Below are 21,377 nucleotides of genomic sequence, written 5' to 3' on the forward strand. Positions count from 1 at the left end.
ACCCACCTCACAGAAGCTCCTGATCATGTCCTAGTAAAACCCCCTCACTGTGAACTGAAAATGCATTCGAGGGAGCTATAGTAGCACACAACTGTAATCCAACATCTGAAAGCTACAAGATATAGCTAGTTTGAAGCCAACCTAGTCTATATGAGATGCTGAGATGCTGAGTTCAAGGCCAGCCTAGGCTACAAGGCCAGCCAATGCTACACAGTGAATTCCAGGCCAGTGAAGCTACATAACAAAATTTTCTAAAGGAAGTAAGGGTGGGGGGGACACGCCACTGGAGATGCCTCAGAAATTAAGAGCACTTACAGCCAGGCAGTGGTGGTACAAGGCTTTAATCCCAGCACTCGGGAAGCAGAGGCAGGTGGATCTCTGTGGGTTTGAGGTCAGCCTGGTCTACAGAGTGAGTTCCAGGTCAGGCTCCAAAAGCAAAACAAATAAACAAACAAAAAACCCAAAGCACTTGCTGCTCTTCCAGAGGACCCAAGTTCAGATCTCAGCACCCATGTACCCATGTCAAGCAGTTCACAACCACGTGGAACCTCAGATGAGGGGATCCACCAACCTCTTCTGGACTCTGAAGGCATGCACACACGCAGCATAAATTTAAACAGATACACATATACATACACATGACTAACAATAACAAAAATAAATACTAAGCGTGGGCAGAAGCATCCTGAGTCAGGGACCATTTGACTTTAAGCAGCCAATGGTGCTTGAACTCTATGTAGGACAGAATCGAAGACTACTTTCTCCTTCATATAGCTCTTTACTGGATGACAGTTTGAGCCTACACTGCTGCCATTAAAATTATTCTCTTGGGAGTGAATTACAGGACGACCAGGGCAGTTAGGCAGAAACCGTCTCCAAAAGAAAAGAGAGAAAAGAAAATAGCCAGGCAGTGGTGGTGCACGCCTTTAATCCCAGCAATCAGGAGGCAGAGGCAGGCAGATCTCAGTAAATTCGAGGCTAGCCTGGTCTACAGAGTGACTCACTACAGAGTGAGTTCCAAAGCATTTCTTACTCTTCCAGAGGACCCAAGTTCCATTCCCAGCACCCAAGTCAGGCAGCTTACAACAACAGCCTCTAACTCCAGCTCCAAAGGGTTCTGACGTCTCTGGCTCCAGAGGGCACCTGTACTCACGTGCACATCAGACCCACGCACACGTACCTCAGCATAATAAAATACATCTTTAAAATACTTTCCTCTTTCTAATAAGAGGAAAGTCAGGAAAAGAGAAAAGGTGCACTACAAATTGTCCAAGGAAAGCTGATACACACAGACTACAGCCTGCACATCAGAAGGGCACACACCATCCTTCTAAAAGCACCCTAAACACACATCCTCTGTATTTCCTTGCTGGCGCATCTAGAGAGGCACACAGAAGTGAGGTCAACATGGGAGCTTCTCTCCCTTAAGGGTCTTACAGGAACACCAGGCCCCACAGACAGTCCCTTACAGGCCAGAGGATCCACCCCAATGGTAGCACACATATCTTGGAACTGGACTCGAAATTCAGGGTTCTTGCGGATCTCTTGCTTGTGCTTGCTAGCAAATTCTTCTAGGTTGGTCTTAAACATGTCCAACTGTTTTGACATCTGTTAAAAAAAGCAAGGGTGGGGGAAGATCAGAGCAATGCAAGTGTAATCAAGGCTAAAGATAAGTCCCCAGCCTGGTGGTAGAGAAAAGTTTAAAATAACCAGTCTCTGGCTGGTGAGATGGCTCAGGCGGTAAAGGTACTTACTTGCTATGAAGCCTGACAATCTGAATTTCATCCCTGGTCCATACATGGTGGAAGGAGAGAATCAATTCCTGTACATTTCAATTGCTCCCTGACCATCTCACATGTAATGTGGCAGAGCCCATATACTACACACAAATAAATGCAACCAAAAAAGGAAGCAGTTTCCTTCAGATCCATCACTACACTATTTATTACGTGCTTTCTCTATTCCTGAGACAAGGTCTCATGGAGCCCATTTGGGTTGGAGCTCACTGGAAGAGAGTGGAAGATGATCGTCCTGCCTGTACTCGCCAGGTCCTGAGATTGTGGGCACGTGCAGTGCTGTTCCGCTCTGTGCTCTCCCTACCGATGCTTTGCACAGCTGTGCTGCAGGCAGAAAGGAGATGATATTGTCTCCTCCACTCTAAAATCTGTATTTGTTTTCATGTAGCCCTGTCCTGAGAAGTAACATGCATGTCTAATGTGTTTTTTCTCTTCTTCCTGGAGAAATTCATTCAACTGAAGGTACATCTAATAATCTTTTTTTTTTTTTCTTAAGAATGAAAGAATAGGATGCTCCTGCAAACAGAAATGGTTAGCCCCTAGAAGAAAGGCTGGGCAGGAAGAATAAAGACTAAGAATTGGGATTGTATTGGTTACTGACCCTTTAAATCTTGTACCTCCAGATAAAGAATTGCTATGGTGGAGCATGCTGCAGCCCAAAGCCAAGGATAAGCCTTCGGGGATTGTATGATCTTTATTTGAGCTGCATAACCTCTCTCTTTTCCTAATTAAAAATGATACCTTTTAGGCTACTGAGAGAAATCACTCCTTGTCCAACATCTCCTCATTTTATACAAAAAATTACGACAAACTGGGGCTGGAGAGATGGTTCAGGGGTTAACAGTACTGACTCTTTCTTCCAGACGTCCTGAGTTCAACTCCCTGCAACCATATATGGTGGCTCACAACCATCTATGAGATCTGGTGCCCTCTTCTGGGGTGCAGGCACACATGCAGGTAGAATACTGTATACACAATAAATAAATCTTTTTGATAAACTACCTCAAATCTCTTTATTCTCTTGATAACCGCTCTCAGTTAATGTTTATGTGCCATCTTCCCTAGAAATAAAAACTTTATTTATTTATTTTTTGGTTTTGATTTTTCAAGACAGGGTTTCTCTGTGGAGCTTTGGAGACTGTGCTGGAACTTGCTCTTTAGACCAAGGTGGTCTCCAATTCACAGAGACCCCCATCTCTGCTGGGATTAAAGGCATGAACCACCACCGCCTAGTCTTATTTATCTTTTAATATTTATTTATTTTATGTGTGCATGTTTGAATCTATATATGTGTACCACATGTGACAAATGCCTGAATAATAAGGTTTTGGATGCCCTGGAACTGGAATTCCCAGCACTTGGGAGCTGCCATGTGGGTTCTGGAAATCAAAACCGGTCCTCGGCAAGAGCAGTGAGCTCTCTTTTTACGAGACAGGGTTTCCCTGTGTAGCCCTGGCTGTCTGAGAACTCTCTCTGTAGACCAGGCTGCCCTCGAACTCACAGAGATTTACCTACCTCTGCCTCCCAAATGGCAAAAACACCCTGCAGGACCTGACATGCTTCAGGCTTCTGCAGGCACCTGCATGTATGCATGCGAGCATGCTCACACATAGACACAACAATCAGTCTTTTTAAAAACTTAAAATGGCCGGGCGGTGGTAGCAGAGGCCTTTAGTCCCAGCACTCAGGAGGCAGAGGTAGACAGATCTCTGTGAGTTCAAGGCCATTCTGGTCTACAAGAGCTAGTTCCAACACTGGCTCGAAAGGCTGCAGAGAAACCCGGTCTTGAGAAACAAAAACAAAAATGACACATTACGTCTATTTTTCATCAGATCAAGGGTGCATTTTAAGCTGAGTCACCTCCTCCGCTTCATGAGTCACGATACCCAAGTGCACTCTGAGTTCACACACAAAAGGGGGATGCTAGAGAAGGACCCTGCACCTGTCACTCATCCGCTCTCCTGTATGTGGTCAGTGTAGTAAATGTCAGGTTCAGCAGATCAGGCATATTCCCAGTACTGTGAGATATTTAACTAAAACCTGTGAGCTGAGGAACAGCTCAGTGATGGCACACATGCTCAGCACATCCCAGGCCCTGGGTCTGACACAGAGCACCAAAATACTACTACTACTACTACTAATGATGATGATGAAAATAAAAGATTTGAATGTGGTGCTTTACTTGAGTCCCGGCAGCAGGGAGGCTGAGGTAGGTGAATATCTGATTTCAAGGCCTGCCATGGTCAACACAGCTAGTTCCACACCACTGATACACAGGGACACCCTAGAAAAAATAAAGGAAGGGCCAGGAACAGCGACTTTAATTCCATCACTTGGAAGGCAGAGGCAGGCGGATCATCTCTGTGAGTTAAAGGTCAGCCTGGCCTATAAAGTGAGTTCTGGGACTGCCAGGACTAAATAGAGATAGTGTTTCAAAAAAAAAAAAGAGTGTAAAATTTCAAAAAAAGGCACCTGCTCAACAGACTGTTAAACCTTGAACAACACAATTATTAATCATTGTAACTAAAGATTATCGTTTAAAATAGCTCATGTAATAGTATGATTTAGAAAAATTTCTGTTTCTCTTCTTTAGACATGCTTCGTGGATTCAACTTGCTTAAGTTTTCCTACTGCAATGAAAGTCCCACTGCAATGCTATTTGCAAATAAATATCAGAATTCTTAGGGAGAAGTTATTCTGATTTTTAAGGTAAATGTGTTTCTATTTTTGTTGTGCTGAGAATGGCACTCAAGGGTTTGTGCATGTTTGGCAAACCCTCTAACTCTGAGCTACATCTCCAGCCCACTGATTTTTTTGTTTTTTAAATCTAGGTTGACACGGAATTGTAATGAGGCTTGAACATGACAAACCACATATGTAATGAAAACAGAGGTCCGGAAGTGGTGGGTAGCATACGCTACTCAGGAGACTGAGACTGGGGAACCAACCACACACTGGGGGCTCAGCCTAGACAGCAAGGTGAGACCCCATCTTAAACAGTAAAATACCGAAAGGGCAATAATCAAGTAAAATAAAAGGGAAAACGGGGAAAATACACAACTCAAATCACTCAAAAATCTTAGCTATTATTAGTGAATCTCCCTAAAACGAAATCTGGATTTCCGTGACACCCAATTTTTAGTTCAGTCTAGACAATCTACACCATCAAACCTATGCTGAGCAGTGTTGTTCGATCTCCCTTTCTGCCTGGAACCTGACAATCACTCACCTGGGCCAGCTGGTCCTCAGCCAAGACGGTCCCTCGCTCCTTGTACTTGGCCTGTCAGACAAAAGGACCGGCATGAGTTCAGACAGTGAGCGCCAAGGCTCCCGTTGTGCTGCCACAGGTTTAGTATGGAAGGGTAAGGATCTGTCTTAAATAATGATTTAATCGGCGGCTTCCTGACACTCCAGGGCACTCATTCCGGAGCTCCGGAGAAGCCTGTCTCCTACAAACTATTCGGAGGCGGTTTAGGAAAAGTGAACTCTGCCCGGGGAGAACTGGGTGTCTCGCGGACTGAGTAGGCTGTGGCCCGCCCTCCTTCCCGCTCACCTCGGCGAGTTTCTTCTTGGCGATAGCGCCAGCTCCCACCCCGCGCCGGTGCATCCCTACTCAGGGCCGGCGGGTCGCCCCGCAGCCGGGACACCAGCTCTCGGCGTCCCAGATTCCACTGCCGGCTCCCAACGCGGAAGCCCGGTGCCTTGCGTCATCCGCGAGCGCCGGAAGTCGCGCGTCCACTTCCTGCCTCGAGTCTTGCGCGGGGTGTGTGGTTCCCTCTCCTTTTGCTGGGGCCACGTTGCACGAAGCACAGACGACGTCGAAAACGCGAACACTAGTCTGTGTTGTATTTCTCTATGCATCCACGAATGTGGGTGCCTGCTGTTCTGGGGCTCCAACGAAAGCAACACATGCTTCTGGGACATCACCAAGTCTTGTGTTGACCATGGAAGGAGCCATTTTTTCCCAATAGCATCTCACTATATATCCTTGACTGGGCTGTACCTACACATTGTCAGCCAAGCTGGCTTTGATTTTACAGAGATCTCCTGTCCCTACCTTCGAATGTTGGGATTAAATGCATGTGCCATCACGCACAGCTGAGGGTGCCACCTTGAACAAAAGCCAATAATAAAACATTCTTAGAAGAAGCGGCAGCACTCTGAAAGTTTTGTGCCTTGCAATACCCAACTTGCTTTGTTTTGTAATTTCTCAAAAATCTCAAATTTGTGAGCTGGTATTGCTTTTCACAAGAGATCTGGGAATCTGCCTTAAATTGCTATCTTAATTGCATAGACTAGGACTTAACCATGAGTCAGGCTGTCTGACTCAAATTCAAATTATTAGCTGTGAATTCGTTTTGGTGTTATGGGTTTGGTTTGTTTGTTGAGACAGAGTCTTTACATAGCGCTGGCTGACTGGAACTCACTATGTAGACCAGGCTGCCCTGAAACTCACAGGTTCTTATTGCCTCCTGAGTGCTGGGCTTAACGGTGTTTGCCACCATGCTGGGCTGTTAACTGTCAATTCTTTTTGTTGTTGTTTTTGTTTTCTCAAGACAAGGTTTATCTGTTTAATAGCCCTGGCAATCCTGGATAGAATCAGAGAGCTACCTGCCTTTGTCTCCCAAGTACTGGGATTAAAGATGTGTTCCTCCACTGCCCAGTTTAGCTGTACATTCTTAATCCAACTCAGAATCTCTGCAAAAGAATCCAACAGGAAAACTTCATTAAGTCAGAAAGTTTTCTGTCCTGTGGCAGACTGGCTTCCTGCATGGACTTCTTGTCATGCACAGTTAACACCTGCTACTAGGTTAAAGAGCTGGTGAAGCTTTAGATGAGCTCACTGCGATTAAAAACTAGAGTGTCTTACATTGTCTGGCTTGTAGGAAGAACATTATATAAAGGGAGAAAAAAGTATGTAACTCTTTTTGAGTCTTTGACGTTCCCTTCAGATATCCAAGACCCCACAAATGTAGATCCAAACTTCTCCCTAGGATATTGAATTCTTGACCAGGAGGTGGTGGCGCATGCCTTTATTCCAAGCACTCAGAAGGCAGAGGCAAGTGGATCTCATGAGTTCGAGGCCAGCCTGGTCTACAAGAGCTGGTTTCAGGACAGGCACCAAAGCTGCAGAGAAACCCTGTCTCAAAAAAAGAAGAAAGATATTAAAATTTTTAATATACTTTATTTTTTAAAGGTTTATATACTGTGCATACAATGTTCTGCTGGCATGTCTACACATCAGAAGAGAATGCCATTCCAACTATGGAGGGAATACACCCCATTATAGACAGTTGTTAGCCACCATGTGGTTGCTGAGAATTTAACTCATGACCTCAGGAAGAACAGCCAGTGCTCTTAACCTCTGTTTGTCTCTCCAGTGCATCTTCTTTATTGTCTGTGTAGTAGTAGTATGTGGGCATGCATGCCACAGTACATGTGAGGAAGTCAGAGACAACTTTGTGATGTCTGTTTTCTCCTTCCACTAAGTTCTATCATGAAGAATCAGTAAAATATAGCCAATGTAAAAAGTCCTTTCTAGATCTGGAGAGACGGCTCATTGGTTAAGAACACATTTTACTTGAGCAACGAAGTTTAATGCATGGTACAGACTTCAGAAGCTCCAGAAGTTTAGAAGGGAAGAAACAAAATCACCAAAAATACATGAAAATTTAGAAGTCATCCAGACATGGTGGCACACCCTTTTAATCCCAGCATTTTGGATGTAGAGGCAAGCAGATCTCTCAGTACAAGATCAGCCTGGTCAAGTTCCAGAACAACAAAGGCTACCGAGAGAAACCCTGTTTTGGAAAATAACAGATAAATAGTAATGATGACGATGATAATAATAATTTCAAAAATCTAAAAACTTAAATGTCTTAAAATTTTATATGTATGTATGTTTTGCCTGTGTGTATGTATACTGTATGTGGTCAGTGCTCTCAGATGCCAGAAGAGGGCATCAGCTCCCTTGGGGCTGGAATTCTAGACAGTTGTGAACTGTCTTGTGGATGCTGTGAATGGAACCCCAACTCTTTTGGAAGAACAGTCAGTACAACTTCATTACCGCTGAACTAACCCTCCAACCACTCCCCCAAAATAATTAAATTCAAATTGTATTTGTAAAGTATATATAATTTTGGTTTTTTGAGACAGGATTACTTTGTGTTTCTTTGTGTTCTGTAACTCGCTGTTGTGGACAAGGCCGGACTTGAACTCACAGAGATCTGCCTGCTTCTGCCCTCCAAATGCTGGGATTAAAGGCATGCACCACCATTGCAAGCCAAATTTCTAATTTAAGATAAAGTTCAACTGTGTAGCCCTTGCTGCCCTTGAACTCACTATACAAGTCAGACTGGTTTCAAACTCAAAGAGATCTGCCTGCCTCTGCTTCCAGACTGCAGGGATTAAAGAAGCAGGCCGCCACAGCCGACATTGTATTTTGTCGAGATAAGGTCTCACTACATCATCCTCTCACTGCAGTCCAGGTTGCCTCAGACTGGCAGCAATGGCCCGCCTCATCCTCCCAAGAGCTGTGTTTCAGGCCTGCACCATCTCTTTGAGGCCTGAGGCCTGACTGTCACCTAGCTCTTGTGTGTACTCTCCCCATTTCTTGCCTTCCCATTGATTGACGTACTTTTTAAATTTCTGAGTATGTATATGTGTCTGTGGGGGGCTGTGCATAGGTGAGTGTTCATACCCTCTGAGGCCAGAAGGGCATGTTGGATCTCCCGGAGCAAGAGTTATAGACCATGTGAACCACTGGAAGAGGGTTCTGGGAACGAAACTCTGGTTCTCTCATTCTTACCATTAAATGTTCTCTCCAGCCCATTCATTCCCTGGCATGTCCCCCAGTCTCAGCTTAAATGCCATTTTCTCACCACATTACACCTAGAAAGGACTTTTCTGGCTGGGGGTGTGACGGCGCATGCCTTTAAATCCCAGCCTGGTTTACAGATCAAGTTCCAGAACAGGATCAAAGCTACACAAAGAAACCCTCTCTCAACAATCAAAAAAACAAAACAACAACAAAAAAGGACTTTTCTGTCTTTATTCATGCGACTCAGCATGCTCTGTGGTAAGTAGTGTGGGGTGTGTGTGTGTGTGTGTGTGTGTGTGTGTGTGTGTGTTGGAAAATGAAGCCTTGCTGGCTGTGGAACGACGGATTTTTCTCAGCTGCTTGGAAGGACCATATACGGAAGAGCCTGCCTTTTCTCTGTTTGTTTGCTTGCTTTTCAAACATTAAGAAAGCCTGGAGTAGCTAAGTCTGTCCTTGAGCTCCTGATGCTCCTGCCTTCTGCTTTGCAGCACTGGTTTGACAGGCTTGGAACATCAGGCTTGGTTAGCATGAAGGGCTGCATTGTGTCTGTCTGCTTCATGATTAAAACAGTGATTCTGTCAGAATCCCTCCTGTCTACGTTGACTTTCCAGTACGCTTGCAGGATGCACAGAGGCATGACTGGATGTGTCGCTTTGCTCGGGAGGCATGGACACACCCAGGATACACACAGCCATGCCCAGTGAGGGCTCAGCTGACATTTAAATGAGTTTTCAGACTGGACACCAGGATTTACTTTAGCTCAAGACTTTATTGGTTTGCTTCTCTCAGAGACTTTGGACTTTGGACCAGGGCGGAAGCAGGAGCTGAGCAAGCAAAGGGCAGAGTCCAGTCCTGCTCTGGGCTAGGTCAGTCACTCAGACCTGGAAGAGAGAAGACAAGGAAGGGGGTGGTTACCAAGAGTCAGCTCAGCCAATTTATCCTGGTGCCCAGGCATAGATAAACCACTCCTACCTGCAAATAACCTTTTTCTGTTTGTTTGTCTTTGAGACAAGATTTCTCTGTGTTTCAGCACTGGCTGTCCTGGAACTTGCCTTTAGAACAGATTTGCCCCAAACTAAGACATCCTCCTGCTTCTACCTCCCGAGTTATAGAATCAAAGGTGTAGCCATCAAGCCCGGCTACAGTTTTCTTTTTGTTCTAGTTCGTTGTTTTAGCTTTAATTTGGGGGGTAGGTTATCACTACATAGCCCTGGCTGATTTAGAACTCACTGGTGTAGACTGGACTGGGGATTGTAGACAATCTTCTTGAGATCCTCCTGCCAAGTGCTAGGTGATGGGTGTGATACCCACCCCCATTACAGCTCTGATGTTAATCAATATGCTGAGGTTCTGAATGGGTACTTTGCAGGTGTGTGTTTGGACAAAGATCTGAATGAGGTCTAAGGATAACGGTGCATGTCGTGCCACACACCTATAATTCCAGTGCTGAGGAGACACAAGGATCATGAGTTTGAGTCCAATCTAGGTTACACAGGGCGCCCTGGAGGAACCTGGGCTAAGACTCAGAGGTAGAGCACCCCCATAGCCCTCGTGTCCCCCACCTGAGCCGGCCGAGCTCTATTTGGTCCACCATCCGGGCCAGCAGCTCTTGAATCAGCAAGCCCCTGAGCACATCTTCATCACTGGGGTTCATGGGCAGGGAACTGCGCAGGAGATAGATTGCAGAAGCCTGGATGGTTTGTTCTTGGACAGAGTATCACTCTGGAGACCTGACCGGCCCAGAACTTAGTATGTAAACCAAATTGGGTTGCCTCTACCTCTGAAGTGTTGGAATGAAAGCATGTGCGAACACCTGCTAGGGAGCAAACACAGCTGGCTTCCTCTGGGATATCTCCACTATCAGATCCCTAGCCTCTTTTGTGTTGGGCCCTATCTGGTTCTGCACACCATGGAATATAGGGTTCTCAATTCAGGCAAAAGAAACCACAGTTTTGCAGTGACATAGCTTATCCATCCACCTCTAAAGCATCGCAGAGTGCATCCCAGTGACACAGAGAGACCTTCCCTGAGCATCCATTCATCACTTCTTCCCAGAATGGGAGGCTGACTTTAGGAGTCTGACTTTGGGAGAATGCCCAGGTCTCCCATACTGCCTTCCTGAGGTTTGGCAGGAAGAAGCCAACACTAAGGTCCCTCATTTCCTGCTCCCCTTGCTACATTGAGTCCATGTGTATCATTCAGTCACAGATTTTACAAAGCCCTCAGGGCATCCTCCAGGGCTTCACATTTGAGCTTAGAGAAGAGGTTCTTGTTGGGGAGTCCCTGCCCTCCTCTGTAGTCTGCGATTGAGCACTGCTGTGGATTACTTAGCCATGTAAAGGTGTGTTATATTTGTGTAGGAGGCACTTGTTTAATTATGTAAAGACATGCTGCTGCTTCACCTTGCCTGTCTAAGACACCTGATTGGTCTAATAAAAAGCTGACCACCAGAGGACGGAGAGATGACTCAGAGGTTAATTAAGAGCCCTGGCTGCTCTACCAGAGGTCCTGCATTCGTTTTTCTGCAACCACATGTTGGCTCATGACCATCTGTAATGAGACCTGGTGCCCTCTTCTGGCCTGCAGGCAGAACACTGTATACATAATAAATAAATCTTTATCAAAACAAAAATCAAAACAACAAAAAACCAATGCCTTGGCAGTAGAGGGATAGCAGGAAGTGTCGGCACAGAGAACAAGCAGAAGGATTCGAGGCTCAGGACAAGAGGGAGAAGAGAATGAGGGAGAAAGAAAGGGAGGCACCCAAGGACAGTCAGCCCGTCATTCGCCAGCTAGGAGCTAATGGTACAAGCATAAGCTAAGACCAAAGTTTCCTAACTAAATCAAGTCTCCCTTCACGATTTGGGAGATGGTTGGTGGTCCAAAGAAAAGACCTGCTGCTACAGGGAGCAGTGAAGCCAATGGGCTGGAGGCTGTTCCCCCTCTCTCCTCATGGTGGACTCACCTCTGTTGTTCCTCTGTCTCCTCATTTCTCTCAGATTGTCCTGCCTGATCCAAGACCCGGGCCTCTCTCTGGGTGATGTTGTGTTTCCAGCTGGTGGTAGGAAGACAACTGGGAGTGAGCCGACTGGAAGAACACTTGGAAGTCCCCATCCAGGGACACTGACATCTTTGATACCTCAACAGTAACAGCAACAGTGCCTCTTCCTCCACATCCTAACCCCCCACCTCCGACCACTGCTTGTGTTCAGTGGCCTCCATCATGGAGGTATCCTCAGAATCCACCAGGCTGAGGAAACGGCAGCACAGGAAGATTTGGCGTGGGTTGGGAGAAGCACAATGGTGATTTATTTACAGAGTCTGAAGCCAACAGTCAACCCAGCTCTTCCTGCCTTCATCTCCAGACCTCTGGGGTTCCGCTGGGGCTTCTACACTCTTCTCTGGCTCCTCCCCTTAGAAATAAAGGACAGGAGAACACCTCATCTGCACCAGACTGCTCTGTTGCCCGCTCAGAGTCTCAGGACGCAGCCACTAGCTCCTCCTCACTGACTAAAAGGTGTCTGTGGGGTTGTGCTCCTCACAGCCTGTATGGTCTCCTAGGAGGCGGTGTGAACATAGCAGAGTTTGGTGTGGGGACAGGAGAGGTGCAGGGAGTTACTTACTCGCTCTTCTTCCCCTTCTGGGCCAGCAGCCAGTTCACAAACTCATGTTGGCGGATCTTGTCCATGAGGATGCTGTAATCGCTGATTAAAGTCCCCTCTGCATACCTCGGGCCTCGAGGCCGGAGACTACCAGATTTAGCTTGGGATCTGAGAGGCGAGAGATAGAAACCAGGATCCCAGGGAAGGGACAAAGGTTGGGGACATCACGTTGCTTGATTAAGTCCTTTGGTTCAGAGTAACAAAGGGAACTCAACTGGCCATAAGAGTGCATGCAGGTAATCCCAGTACTTGGAAGGCAGAGGCAGGAGGATCACTGCAAGTTCAAGGCCAGTCTATACTGTGTAACAAGAGATCATCTCAATAATAGTAAGAATGAAGTAATAACAATAGTTGTCAGCATTCAAGAGGCAGAGGCAGACCGAGATCTGTGAGTTCAAGGCCAGCCTGGTCTACACAGTGAGTTCCAGGACAGTTAGCGCTACAGAGAAAGACCAAGCCTCAAAAAAAAATAACAATAATATGAATAATGTGAGAGTTTCAGATCTTGTAAATCCAACAATTATTAGCTGACATGTGGGCGCTGGGAATTGAACCTGGGTCCTCTGGTAGAGCAGGTGGTCCTCTTAACCACTGAACCATCACTTCAACACCTGGTTTTTACTTTTGTTTTTTTGTTTTTTCTGAGACAGGATTTCTCTGTAGTTTTGAAGCCTGTCCTGGAGATAGCTCTTGTAGACCAGGCTAGACTCAAATTCACATAGATCCATCTACCTCTGCCTTCCTAGTGTTAGGATTAAAGGTGTGCGCCACCTTTATTTTTATTGTTTTTAAAATTTACTTTTATTATATGTACATAAGTGTTTTTTTTCTTTCTAGATTTATCTATTTATTATGTATACAGAATTCCTTCCATGTGTGCATGCAGGCCAGAAGATGGCACAAGACCTCATTATAGATGGCTGTGAGCCACCATGTGGTTGCTGGGAATTAAACTCAGGACCTCTGGAAGAGCAGCCAGTGCTCTTAACCACTAAGTCATCTCTCCATCCCCGAACATTAGTGTTTTGCTTGCATGGATGTCTGTGTGAGGGCATTAGATCCCCGGGAACTGGAGTTACACTGACTTGTCATGAGGGTGCTGGGAACTGAGCCCTGGTCCTCTGGAAGAGCAACCAGTGTTTTTAACCATGGAGCATCTCTCCAGCCCTCCCCTCTCCTTTTATGTGGTGGTGGAATCAAACCCAGGACCTTGCCAGGCGGTGGTGTCAACTGTCTGTAACTCCGGTTCCAGTGTGCCCCACAGCTCACACAGATAAACATGCAGACGAAACACCAATGCACAGAAATAGAGATGGAAAAAAGTTTTTACCACTCTTAGCCTGGTGGGTGGTGGGGCACAACTTTAATCACAGTATTGGGGATTAAAGCTTTGCAGTGACATATCTTATCCACCCACCTCTAAAAGCATCGCAGACTGCATCCCAGTGAAGCCAGAGAGACCTTCCCTGAGCATCCATTCATCACTTCTTCCCAGAATGGAAGGCTGACTTCAGGGGTGTGGTCTTGGGAGAATGCCCTGGTCTTCCAAACTGCCTTCCTGAGACTTGGCAAGGAGAAGCCAACTCTAAGGTCCCTCATTCCTTGCTCCCCTCGCTACAATGAATCCATGTATATCATTCAGTCACAGATTTTAGAAAGCCCTCAGGGCATCCTCCAGGGCTTCACTCTTTTGAGCCTAGAGAAGGGGGTTCTTTTTGTTTGTTTGTTTTATTTTTGCGTTTTTTTGTTTGTTTGTTTTTTAAAGACAGGGTATCTCTGTAGATTTGGTGCCTGTCCTTTGAACTAGCTCTTGTAGACCAGGCTGGCCTCAAACTCAAAGAGATCCACCTGCCTCTGCCCCACGAGTGCTGGGATTGAAGGCGTGCACCACCACCACCACTTTGCTCAAAAAGGTTCATATGGGGGAGTCCCTGCCCTCCTCTGCAGGCTGAGAAAGGGCGCTGCTGTGGATTACTTAACCATAGAAAAGTGTGTTACATTTGTTTATGTTGCACTTGTTTAATTATGTAAAGACATGCTGCGGTTTCACCTTGCCTGTCTAAGACACCTGATTGGTCTAATAAAAAGCTGACTGCCAGAGGATGGAGAGATGACTCAGAGAAAATAAAGAGCCCTGGCTGCTCTCCCAGAGGTACTGCATTTAATACCCAGCGACCACATGGCGGCTCACAACCATCTATAATGAGACCTGGTGCCATCTTCTGGCCTGCAGGCAGAACACTGTATACATAATTAATAAATCATTAACAAAAAAATGAAACAAAGAAACAAAGAAACAAAAACCAATAGCTTGTCAGTAGCGGGACAGCAGCAACTGTCCTGCAAAGAGAACAAGCAGAAGGAATCTAGCTCTGGAAAAGAGGGATAAGAGAACGAGAGAGAAAAAACGGAGGCACCCAGGGCCAGAACCAGTCGTCAGCTAAGAGCTAATGGTACAAGCATAAGCCAAGGCCAAGGATTCCTAACTAAATCAAGTCTCCCTTCACGATTTGGGAGATGGTTGGTGGTCCAAAGAAAAGACCTGCTGCTACAGGGAGCAGTGAAGCCAATGGAGTGGAGGCTGTTCCTCCTCTCTCCTCATGGTGGACTCACCTCTGTTGTCCCTCTGTCTCCTCATTTCTCTCAGATTGTCCTGCCTGATCCAAGGCCCGGGCCTCTCTCTGGGTGATGTTGTGTTTCCAGCTGGTGGTAGGAAGACGATTTGGGAGTGAGCCAACTGGAGGAACACTTGGAAGTCCCCATCCAGGGACACTGACATCTTTGATACCTCAACAGTAACAGCAACAGTGCCTCTTCCTCCACATCCTAACCCCCCACCTCCGACCACTGCTTGTGTTCAGTGGCCTCCATCATGGAGGTATCCTCAGAATCCACCAGGCTGAGGAAAGGGCAGCACAGGAAGATTTGGCGTGGGTTGGGAGAAGCACAATGGTGATTTATTTACAGAGTCTGAAGCCAACAGGCAACCCAGCTCTTCCTGCCTTCATCTCCAAACCTCTGGGGTTCCTCTGGGGCTTCTACACTCTTCTCTGGCTCCTCCCCTTAGAAATAAAGGACAGGAGAACACCTCATCTGCACCAGACTGCTCTGTTGCCCACTCAGAGTCTCAGGACGCGGCCACTAGCTCCTCCTCACTGACTAAAAGGTGTCTGTGGGGTTGTGCTCCTCATGGCCTGTATGGTCTCCTAGGAGGCGGTGTGAACATAGCAGAGTTTGGTGTGGGGACAGGAGGGGTGCAGGGAGTTACTTACTCGCTCTTCTTCCCCTTCTGGGCCAGCAGCCAGTTCACAAACTCATGTTGGCGGATCTTGTCCATGAGGATGCTGTAATCGCTGATTAAAGTCCCCTCTGCATACCTCGGGCCTCGAGGCCGGAGGCTGCCAGATTTGCCTTGGGATCTGAGAGGCGAGAGATAGAAACCAGGATCCCAGGGAAGGGACAAAGGTTGGGGACGGGATATCACATTGCTTGATTAAGTCCTTTGGTTCAGAGTAACAAAGGGAACTCAACTGGCCATAAGAGTGCATGCAGGTAATCCCAGTACTTGGAAGGCAGAGGCAGAAGGATCACTGCAAGTTCAAGGCCAGTCTATACTGTGTAACAAGAGATCATAATAATAGTAAGAATGAAGTTATTCCAATAGTAGTCATGGGGCTGGAAAGATGGCTCAGCGGTTAAGAGCATTACCTGCTCTTCTAAAAGTCCTGAGTTCAATTCCTACCAACCACATGCTGGCTCACAGCCATCTGTAATGAGGTCTGGTGCCCTCTTCTGGCCTTCAGGCATACACACAGACAGAATATTATATACATAATAAATAAATAAATATTAAAAAAATAACAACAGTTGTCTGCACCTGGAAGGCAGAGACTGACCGAGCTCTGTGAATTCAAGGCCAGCCTGATCTACACAGTGAGTTCCAGGACAGTTAGACCTACAGAGAAAGACCAAGTCTCAAATATATAAGAATAATATGAATAAAGCAGAGTGGTGGTGACAGGCGCCGTTAATCCCAGCACTCAGAGGCAGAGCCAGGTGAATCTGTGTGAATTTGAGGCCAGCCTGGTCTACAAGAGCTATCTCCAGGACAGTCTCCAAAGCTAGAAAGAAACCCTGTCTCAAAAACACGAAAAAAAAATGTAAAAACCAGGTGTTGAAGTGATGGCTCAGTGGTTTAGAGAACCGCCTGCTCTACCAGAGGACCCAGGTTCAATTCCCAGCACCCACATGTCTGTAGCTGCAAGATCTGACACTCTCATACATACATGCAGCCAAAACACAAAGAAACATAAAAATAAACATAAGTAAATTATGAAAATAATAACAATAGTGAACTCATGGACTGGTCAGATTGTTTGGCAAATAAAGGGGTTTTGCTATCAATCCTGACAATCTGAGTTCAACCCACATCACCTACATGATAGAAAAACAAAAATAATAATAATAACAATTAATTATTCCATTGCATCCCTATGAGACATATTGTTTGAATCGCTGCTCCTTTTTTGTTTTGTTTTTGTTTGTTTTCTTGTTTTTCAAAACAGGGTTTCTCTGTGAAACAGTCCTAGCTGATCCAGAACTCACTCTGTAAACCAGGCTGGCCTCAAACTCAACAGAGATCCACCTGCCTCTGCTTTCCTGGTGCTGGGATGAAAGGTGTGTGCCACATTTATTTTAATCGTTTTTAAAATTTACTTTTATTTTATGCACATTAGTGTTTTTTTTTCTCTCAGTATTTATTTATTTATTATATATACAGTATTTATTCCATGTGTGCATGCAGGCCAGAAGATGGCACCAGATCTCAATATAGATGGCTGTGAGCCACCTTGTGGTTGCTAGGAATTGAACTCAGGAACTCTGGAAGGGCAGCCAGTGCTTCTAACCACTAAGCCATCTCTCCATCCCTGAACATTAGTGCTTTGTCTGCATGGATGTCAGTGAGAGGGCATCAGGTCCCTGGGAACTGGAGTTAGACTGACTTGTCATTAGGGTGCTGGGAACTGAGCCCTGGTCCTCTGGAAGAACAACCAGTTCTCTTAACCACGGAGCATCTCTCCAGCCATCCCCTCTCCTTTTATGTGGTGGTGGAATCAAACCCAGGACCTTGCCAGGCGGTGGTGTCAACTGTCTGTAACTCCGGTTCCAGTGTGCCCCACAGCTCACACAGATAAACATGCAGATGAAACACCAATGCACAGAAATAGAGATGAAAATAAGTTTTACCACTCTTAGCGTGGTGGGTGGTGGGGCACAACTTTAATCACAGTATTAGGGAGGCAGAGGCAGGCAGATCTCTGAGATCAAGACCAGCCTGGTCTACAGAGTGAGTTCAAGGACGAGGACGGCCAGGGCTACACAGAGAAACCCTGTCTTGATCCACCACCAATAGTTTTACTATTTTCTGTGTCCCTATATTGTAAATGAGTCACTTACCTGGACACAAGCCCGACTCCCTGAGTTCAGTTCCCAAAAGGCACAAAAAGGTGGTAGGAGAGAGATGTCCCCTGACCACCACTTTGGTGCCACACAGTATAAATGACAGATCCGGGATTCACCTAGTTCATTTGAACCCAGGTTTCTGGGAGGGGCCCTGGTTTGTTGTTTCAGGTCTAGGGGTAGTACCTATGGGTCTCATGCATGCTAGTTAAGACTGGGGCATGTTCCCCAGCCACAACCCTCTGAGATTTTTGTTGTTGCTGTTGTTTTGTTTATGATTTGCTTGTCATGGTCTCTAGTATCCCAGCTTGCCTCAAACTCACTCTGATGCTGAAGTTCCCCGTGAACTCCTGATCTTGCTGTGCCCTCTCACTTGTCCTGGGATGTAGGCAGCGCCACACTGACTTCCTGAGTCTCTGTTCTCTCTTTGAGACAGGGTCTCATTAGTGACCCTGACTGGAACTCACAGTATGCCTCTGCCTCCAGAGCACAGTAACTAAAGACAGGTGCTACCATCGTTGTCAGTGATTTTTCATTCATTGTAGTTTTTTTTTGTTGGTTTTTTATTTTTGTTTTGTTTTATGAGACAGGGTTTCTCTGTGTAGCCCTGGCTGTTTTGGAACTCACTGTAGACCAGTTGCCCTTGAACTCAGAGACTTGCCTGCCTCTGCTTGCTGAGTGCTGGGTTTAAAGGCTTGGACCATTACTGCCCGGTCTGAGTCTTTGTTCTTAACAAACTCAAGGTCTGCTCTCCTTGTAAGTATTTCTGCCAGCTTTCCCTCATACTTTCCATGTGCCAACTTCATACAGTACATGGATTGTCCTTCATCTGAGAAAAAACGGTACTGCTTTGACAAGTCTCTGCCTTGGTCCCCAAACACAGTCAGAGCCCTGGCTATACTCAACCTCAGTTTCTCTTCCTCCTCTTTCTCTGTTTTCCTCCTCCTCCTTCTCCTCTTCTCTTTCTCTCACTCTAGACTCTCGTCTTCTTATGTAGCCCAGGCTAGCTTCAAACTTTCAATCCCCCTGTCTCTGCCTGCCAAGGGCTAGAGTTACAGGAGCAAGCTGCCAGACTCAGAACTACACTGTCTGCCTTGGCTTTGGTCCTCTGGAGCATGGTTATGTGGTCCATGTCTGTGTCTGTCTTGGTCCATGTACTCACTGAGGCAGGAGCCATCAGTGGACCTTGGTTCACAATTATCTGCCCTACGTCTGGTGCCCAGGAAGCTCCTGTGAGATCTAGTGAATGTATGCATGCATCAAAGTGGCCAGCTTTCCCAAGGGAGACCCTACACTGCAGACTCTCTGCCACCAAAGGGCCTTCCTCAGACCTGACAAAGCACAGTCTTTCTCACTTCCACGGGAACACTTCATACATAACTCTCTGTTCTGTTTTCATTGCATGCTCAGGCTGCAGACTGGCTCTCTCTCCACTCTCTCCACTCCCTCCGCTCAGCCTGGAGTCCCTCTCTTTTTCACCACCCCCACCCCAAGACAGTTTATATTCCAGCCCCCACCTCCACACCTCTCACTCCTACCTGAATTGAAGTTCTTCTTTTTCTCCCAGCCCGGTCGCCAGGAAGAGCAGCACCAGCAGCAGAGGGCAGGTCGTCATTGTCACCATCTTCCTAGGTTGTGCGTCTGAGCTGAAGGAAAACCGGCCAATTCTGCAATCAGGGGGGATCCAGGAGGCTCCTTGATGCTGGGACTTGGGTGAATGCTAAGAGCTGGGGTGGGGCAGGAACCACAGTGGGTTACACGAAGTGATTGGAAGGGACATGGAGCCTTGCCCAGAGCTGGTCCTGCTTTGTGGACTCTGAAGGATGGACTGGGAAGAAAGTAGCAAAGGCCTAGGAGGTGGGAACTCCCTTCTTGGCTCATTACCAGACATCACAGGGATAGGATTTGGTAAGATTATCCCCTTAAAGCCCTAACAAAGTTCACAGCAGCCCACCTTCCTGCTTCCAACTAAGCTGTTATTCAGCCATCATATCCCTCCCCGAGATGAAAGCCACACAGAGAATCATCCTGAACACACACACACACACACACACACACACACCCTCTTGGGCTTGACTAACATGGCTCAGCAGTTCTTCCTAAAGGTTGAGCTGAGCCTCTTCTGTGGTCTCCACCCTTTTCAATCTTCTGCAGAAATAGCAGGCAGGAAGAAACTTTCCCCCAGATCCCTGAAGGCCAGAGCTAGCCCAAGGCTGAGAGACCTGGTCTTCTTAGGAATCCCTTTGAACTATCTTCTAGATTCCCGTACAGACAAGGAAACAGGGTAAAGAGTCAGTAGACCCACTTCCTCACAGGCCAGCCCATCACTATCCCAGCCTCTCTCTTACCCGACTGCTCTTCCAGCTTTTCCACAGGGCAGGATAAGGTCCCTTCCTTCTACCTGTTGGCTTGCAGGATTCTGCTTCAAGACCCTGTCTTGGCCTCTTTATATCCAGGCACCACAGAGGCACTGATTAGCCTGGAAGCCTCTTATCTCGGGTACTCAAGCCTATTGTAACCTAATGAAGCTTCCCTTTCCACCTGGGCTGTGCTAATGGGTGATTAACATTTGGGTATCTCCAGCCCTATCTGGAGCCTGCCTGGTGGGCAGAGTGACTTAACACCCCATTTTCCCTCCCCTCTTTCTTCCTGGGTACAGGGCCCACTGTTCTCTGCCCTCCTTCCTGTTGGGTGCTGTGGGTGGAAAGGGTCACCTTGGTGAGCGTCAACTGAGGCAGCGCTCTGTAAGGGAACAGGCAGCCCCACAAAGTCATCGGAGACTTCTGGGGTAACAGGAGGGACCATGGTGGTCTGAATCCCAGATATGGACATTAACTGGGAATGGCGACTCTGTAGAGATAAGGCTACCAGAGGCAGACTGGTGCCTTGGGAATTCCTAATGATTCTGGTGAACTTGGAGTTTATGGCCACATGGTTTCCTACTTGGGGCAGTGTAACATAGGAATATGTTGAAGGCTCCAGAAAGATCTAACTCCCTCCACAAAGGGTTGTTTTAGACATGTAGCCCAGGTTGGTCTCATTTGATATGTATCTGATGTTGTCCTTGAACCCTGATCTTCTTCCCTCTACCTCCTACGTACCAAGATTGTCCATTGCTCAGGCTTCGTCAATGCTGGCAGGAAAGCATGTTCCCAGGACTTTGTCCATGCTAGGCAAGCATGCTCCCAGCTGTTACATCCCTTGTGTCCTGTGAATTTTGATGAACCAATCTATGAGGAGCATGCCTGTACTCAGGAGGCTGAGGAAAGAAAGTTGCTGAGAAATTGGGGCCAGACTGGACTATACAATAAAACCATTTTAAAAATTGAAAAAGGCCTGGGTGGTAGTGGTGCATACCACTAATCCCAAGTGAGTTCAAGGCCAACCTGGTCTACAGAACAAGTTACAGGATGGCCAGAGCTATACAGAGAAACCATATCACAAAAAACATTAATAAAGAGATTCATTAATTAATTAATAAAAAGGATGAGCATAGCAGTGCACATTGATAATCTTAGAATTTGGAAGGAGTGGCAAGAGGATCAGTGCAAGTCTGAAGACAGGAAATAATACAGAACAAGACCCTGACTCAGTTTTTTGGGTTTTCTTTTTGTTAATATTTATTGAACTCTACATTTT

At 46.6% G+C, this 21,377-nt stretch overlaps 2 protein-coding genes across 4 annotated transcripts in view; both read right to left on the bottom strand.

Annotated features, from left to right (window-relative positions):
- The window catches only part of Snf8 (SNF8 subunit of ESCRT-II), a 44,715-nt gene that overhangs the window by 5,797 nt on the left and 17,541 nt on the right, over positions 1–21,377 (bottom strand). The window contains exons 1-3 of one of the 2 annotated variants that reach the window (XM_087910060.1): positions 5,350–5,506; positions 5,026–5,076; positions 1,470–1,608 (exon numbers count right to left, since the gene is read on the bottom strand). The exons of the other annotated variant lie outside the window; for it this stretch is intronic. Of the exons in view, the coding sequence (XP_087766186.1) occupies positions 1,470–1,608; positions 5,026–5,076; positions 5,350–5,403 (244 nt within the window). The 5' untranslated portion in view covers positions 5,404–5,506. Of the gene's footprint in view, positions 1–1,469; positions 1,609–5,025; positions 5,077–5,349; positions 5,507–21,377 lie in introns of those variants that run through there. 2 annotated transcript variants of the gene reach the window in all.
- Gip (gastric inhibitory polypeptide) overlaps positions 9,366–21,377 on the bottom strand; it is a 44,326-nt gene continuing 32,314 nt past the window's right edge. For both annotated transcript variants that reach the window (XM_087910059.1, XM_087910058.1), the window contains exons 7-12: positions 15,551–15,697; positions 14,892–14,981; positions 12,240–12,386; positions 11,582–11,671; positions 10,179–10,280; positions 9,366–9,497 (exon numbers count right to left, since the gene is read on the bottom strand). In XM_087910059.1, the coding sequence (XP_087766185.1) occupies positions 9,488–9,497; positions 10,179–10,280; positions 11,582–11,671; positions 12,240–12,386; positions 14,892–14,981; positions 15,551–15,697 (586 nt within the window). In that variant the 3' untranslated portion in view covers positions 9,366–9,487. The remainder of the gene's footprint in view (positions 9,498–10,178; positions 10,281–11,581; positions 11,672–12,239; positions 12,387–14,891; positions 14,982–15,550; positions 15,698–21,377) is intronic.

This window comes from Myodes glareolus, chromosome 9 (genome assembly GCF_982192425.1).
Source record: "Myodes glareolus chromosome 9, mMyoGla1.1, whole genome shotgun sequence".
Taxonomy (NCBI): Eukaryota; Metazoa; Chordata; class Mammalia; order Rodentia; family Cricetidae; genus Myodes; species Myodes glareolus.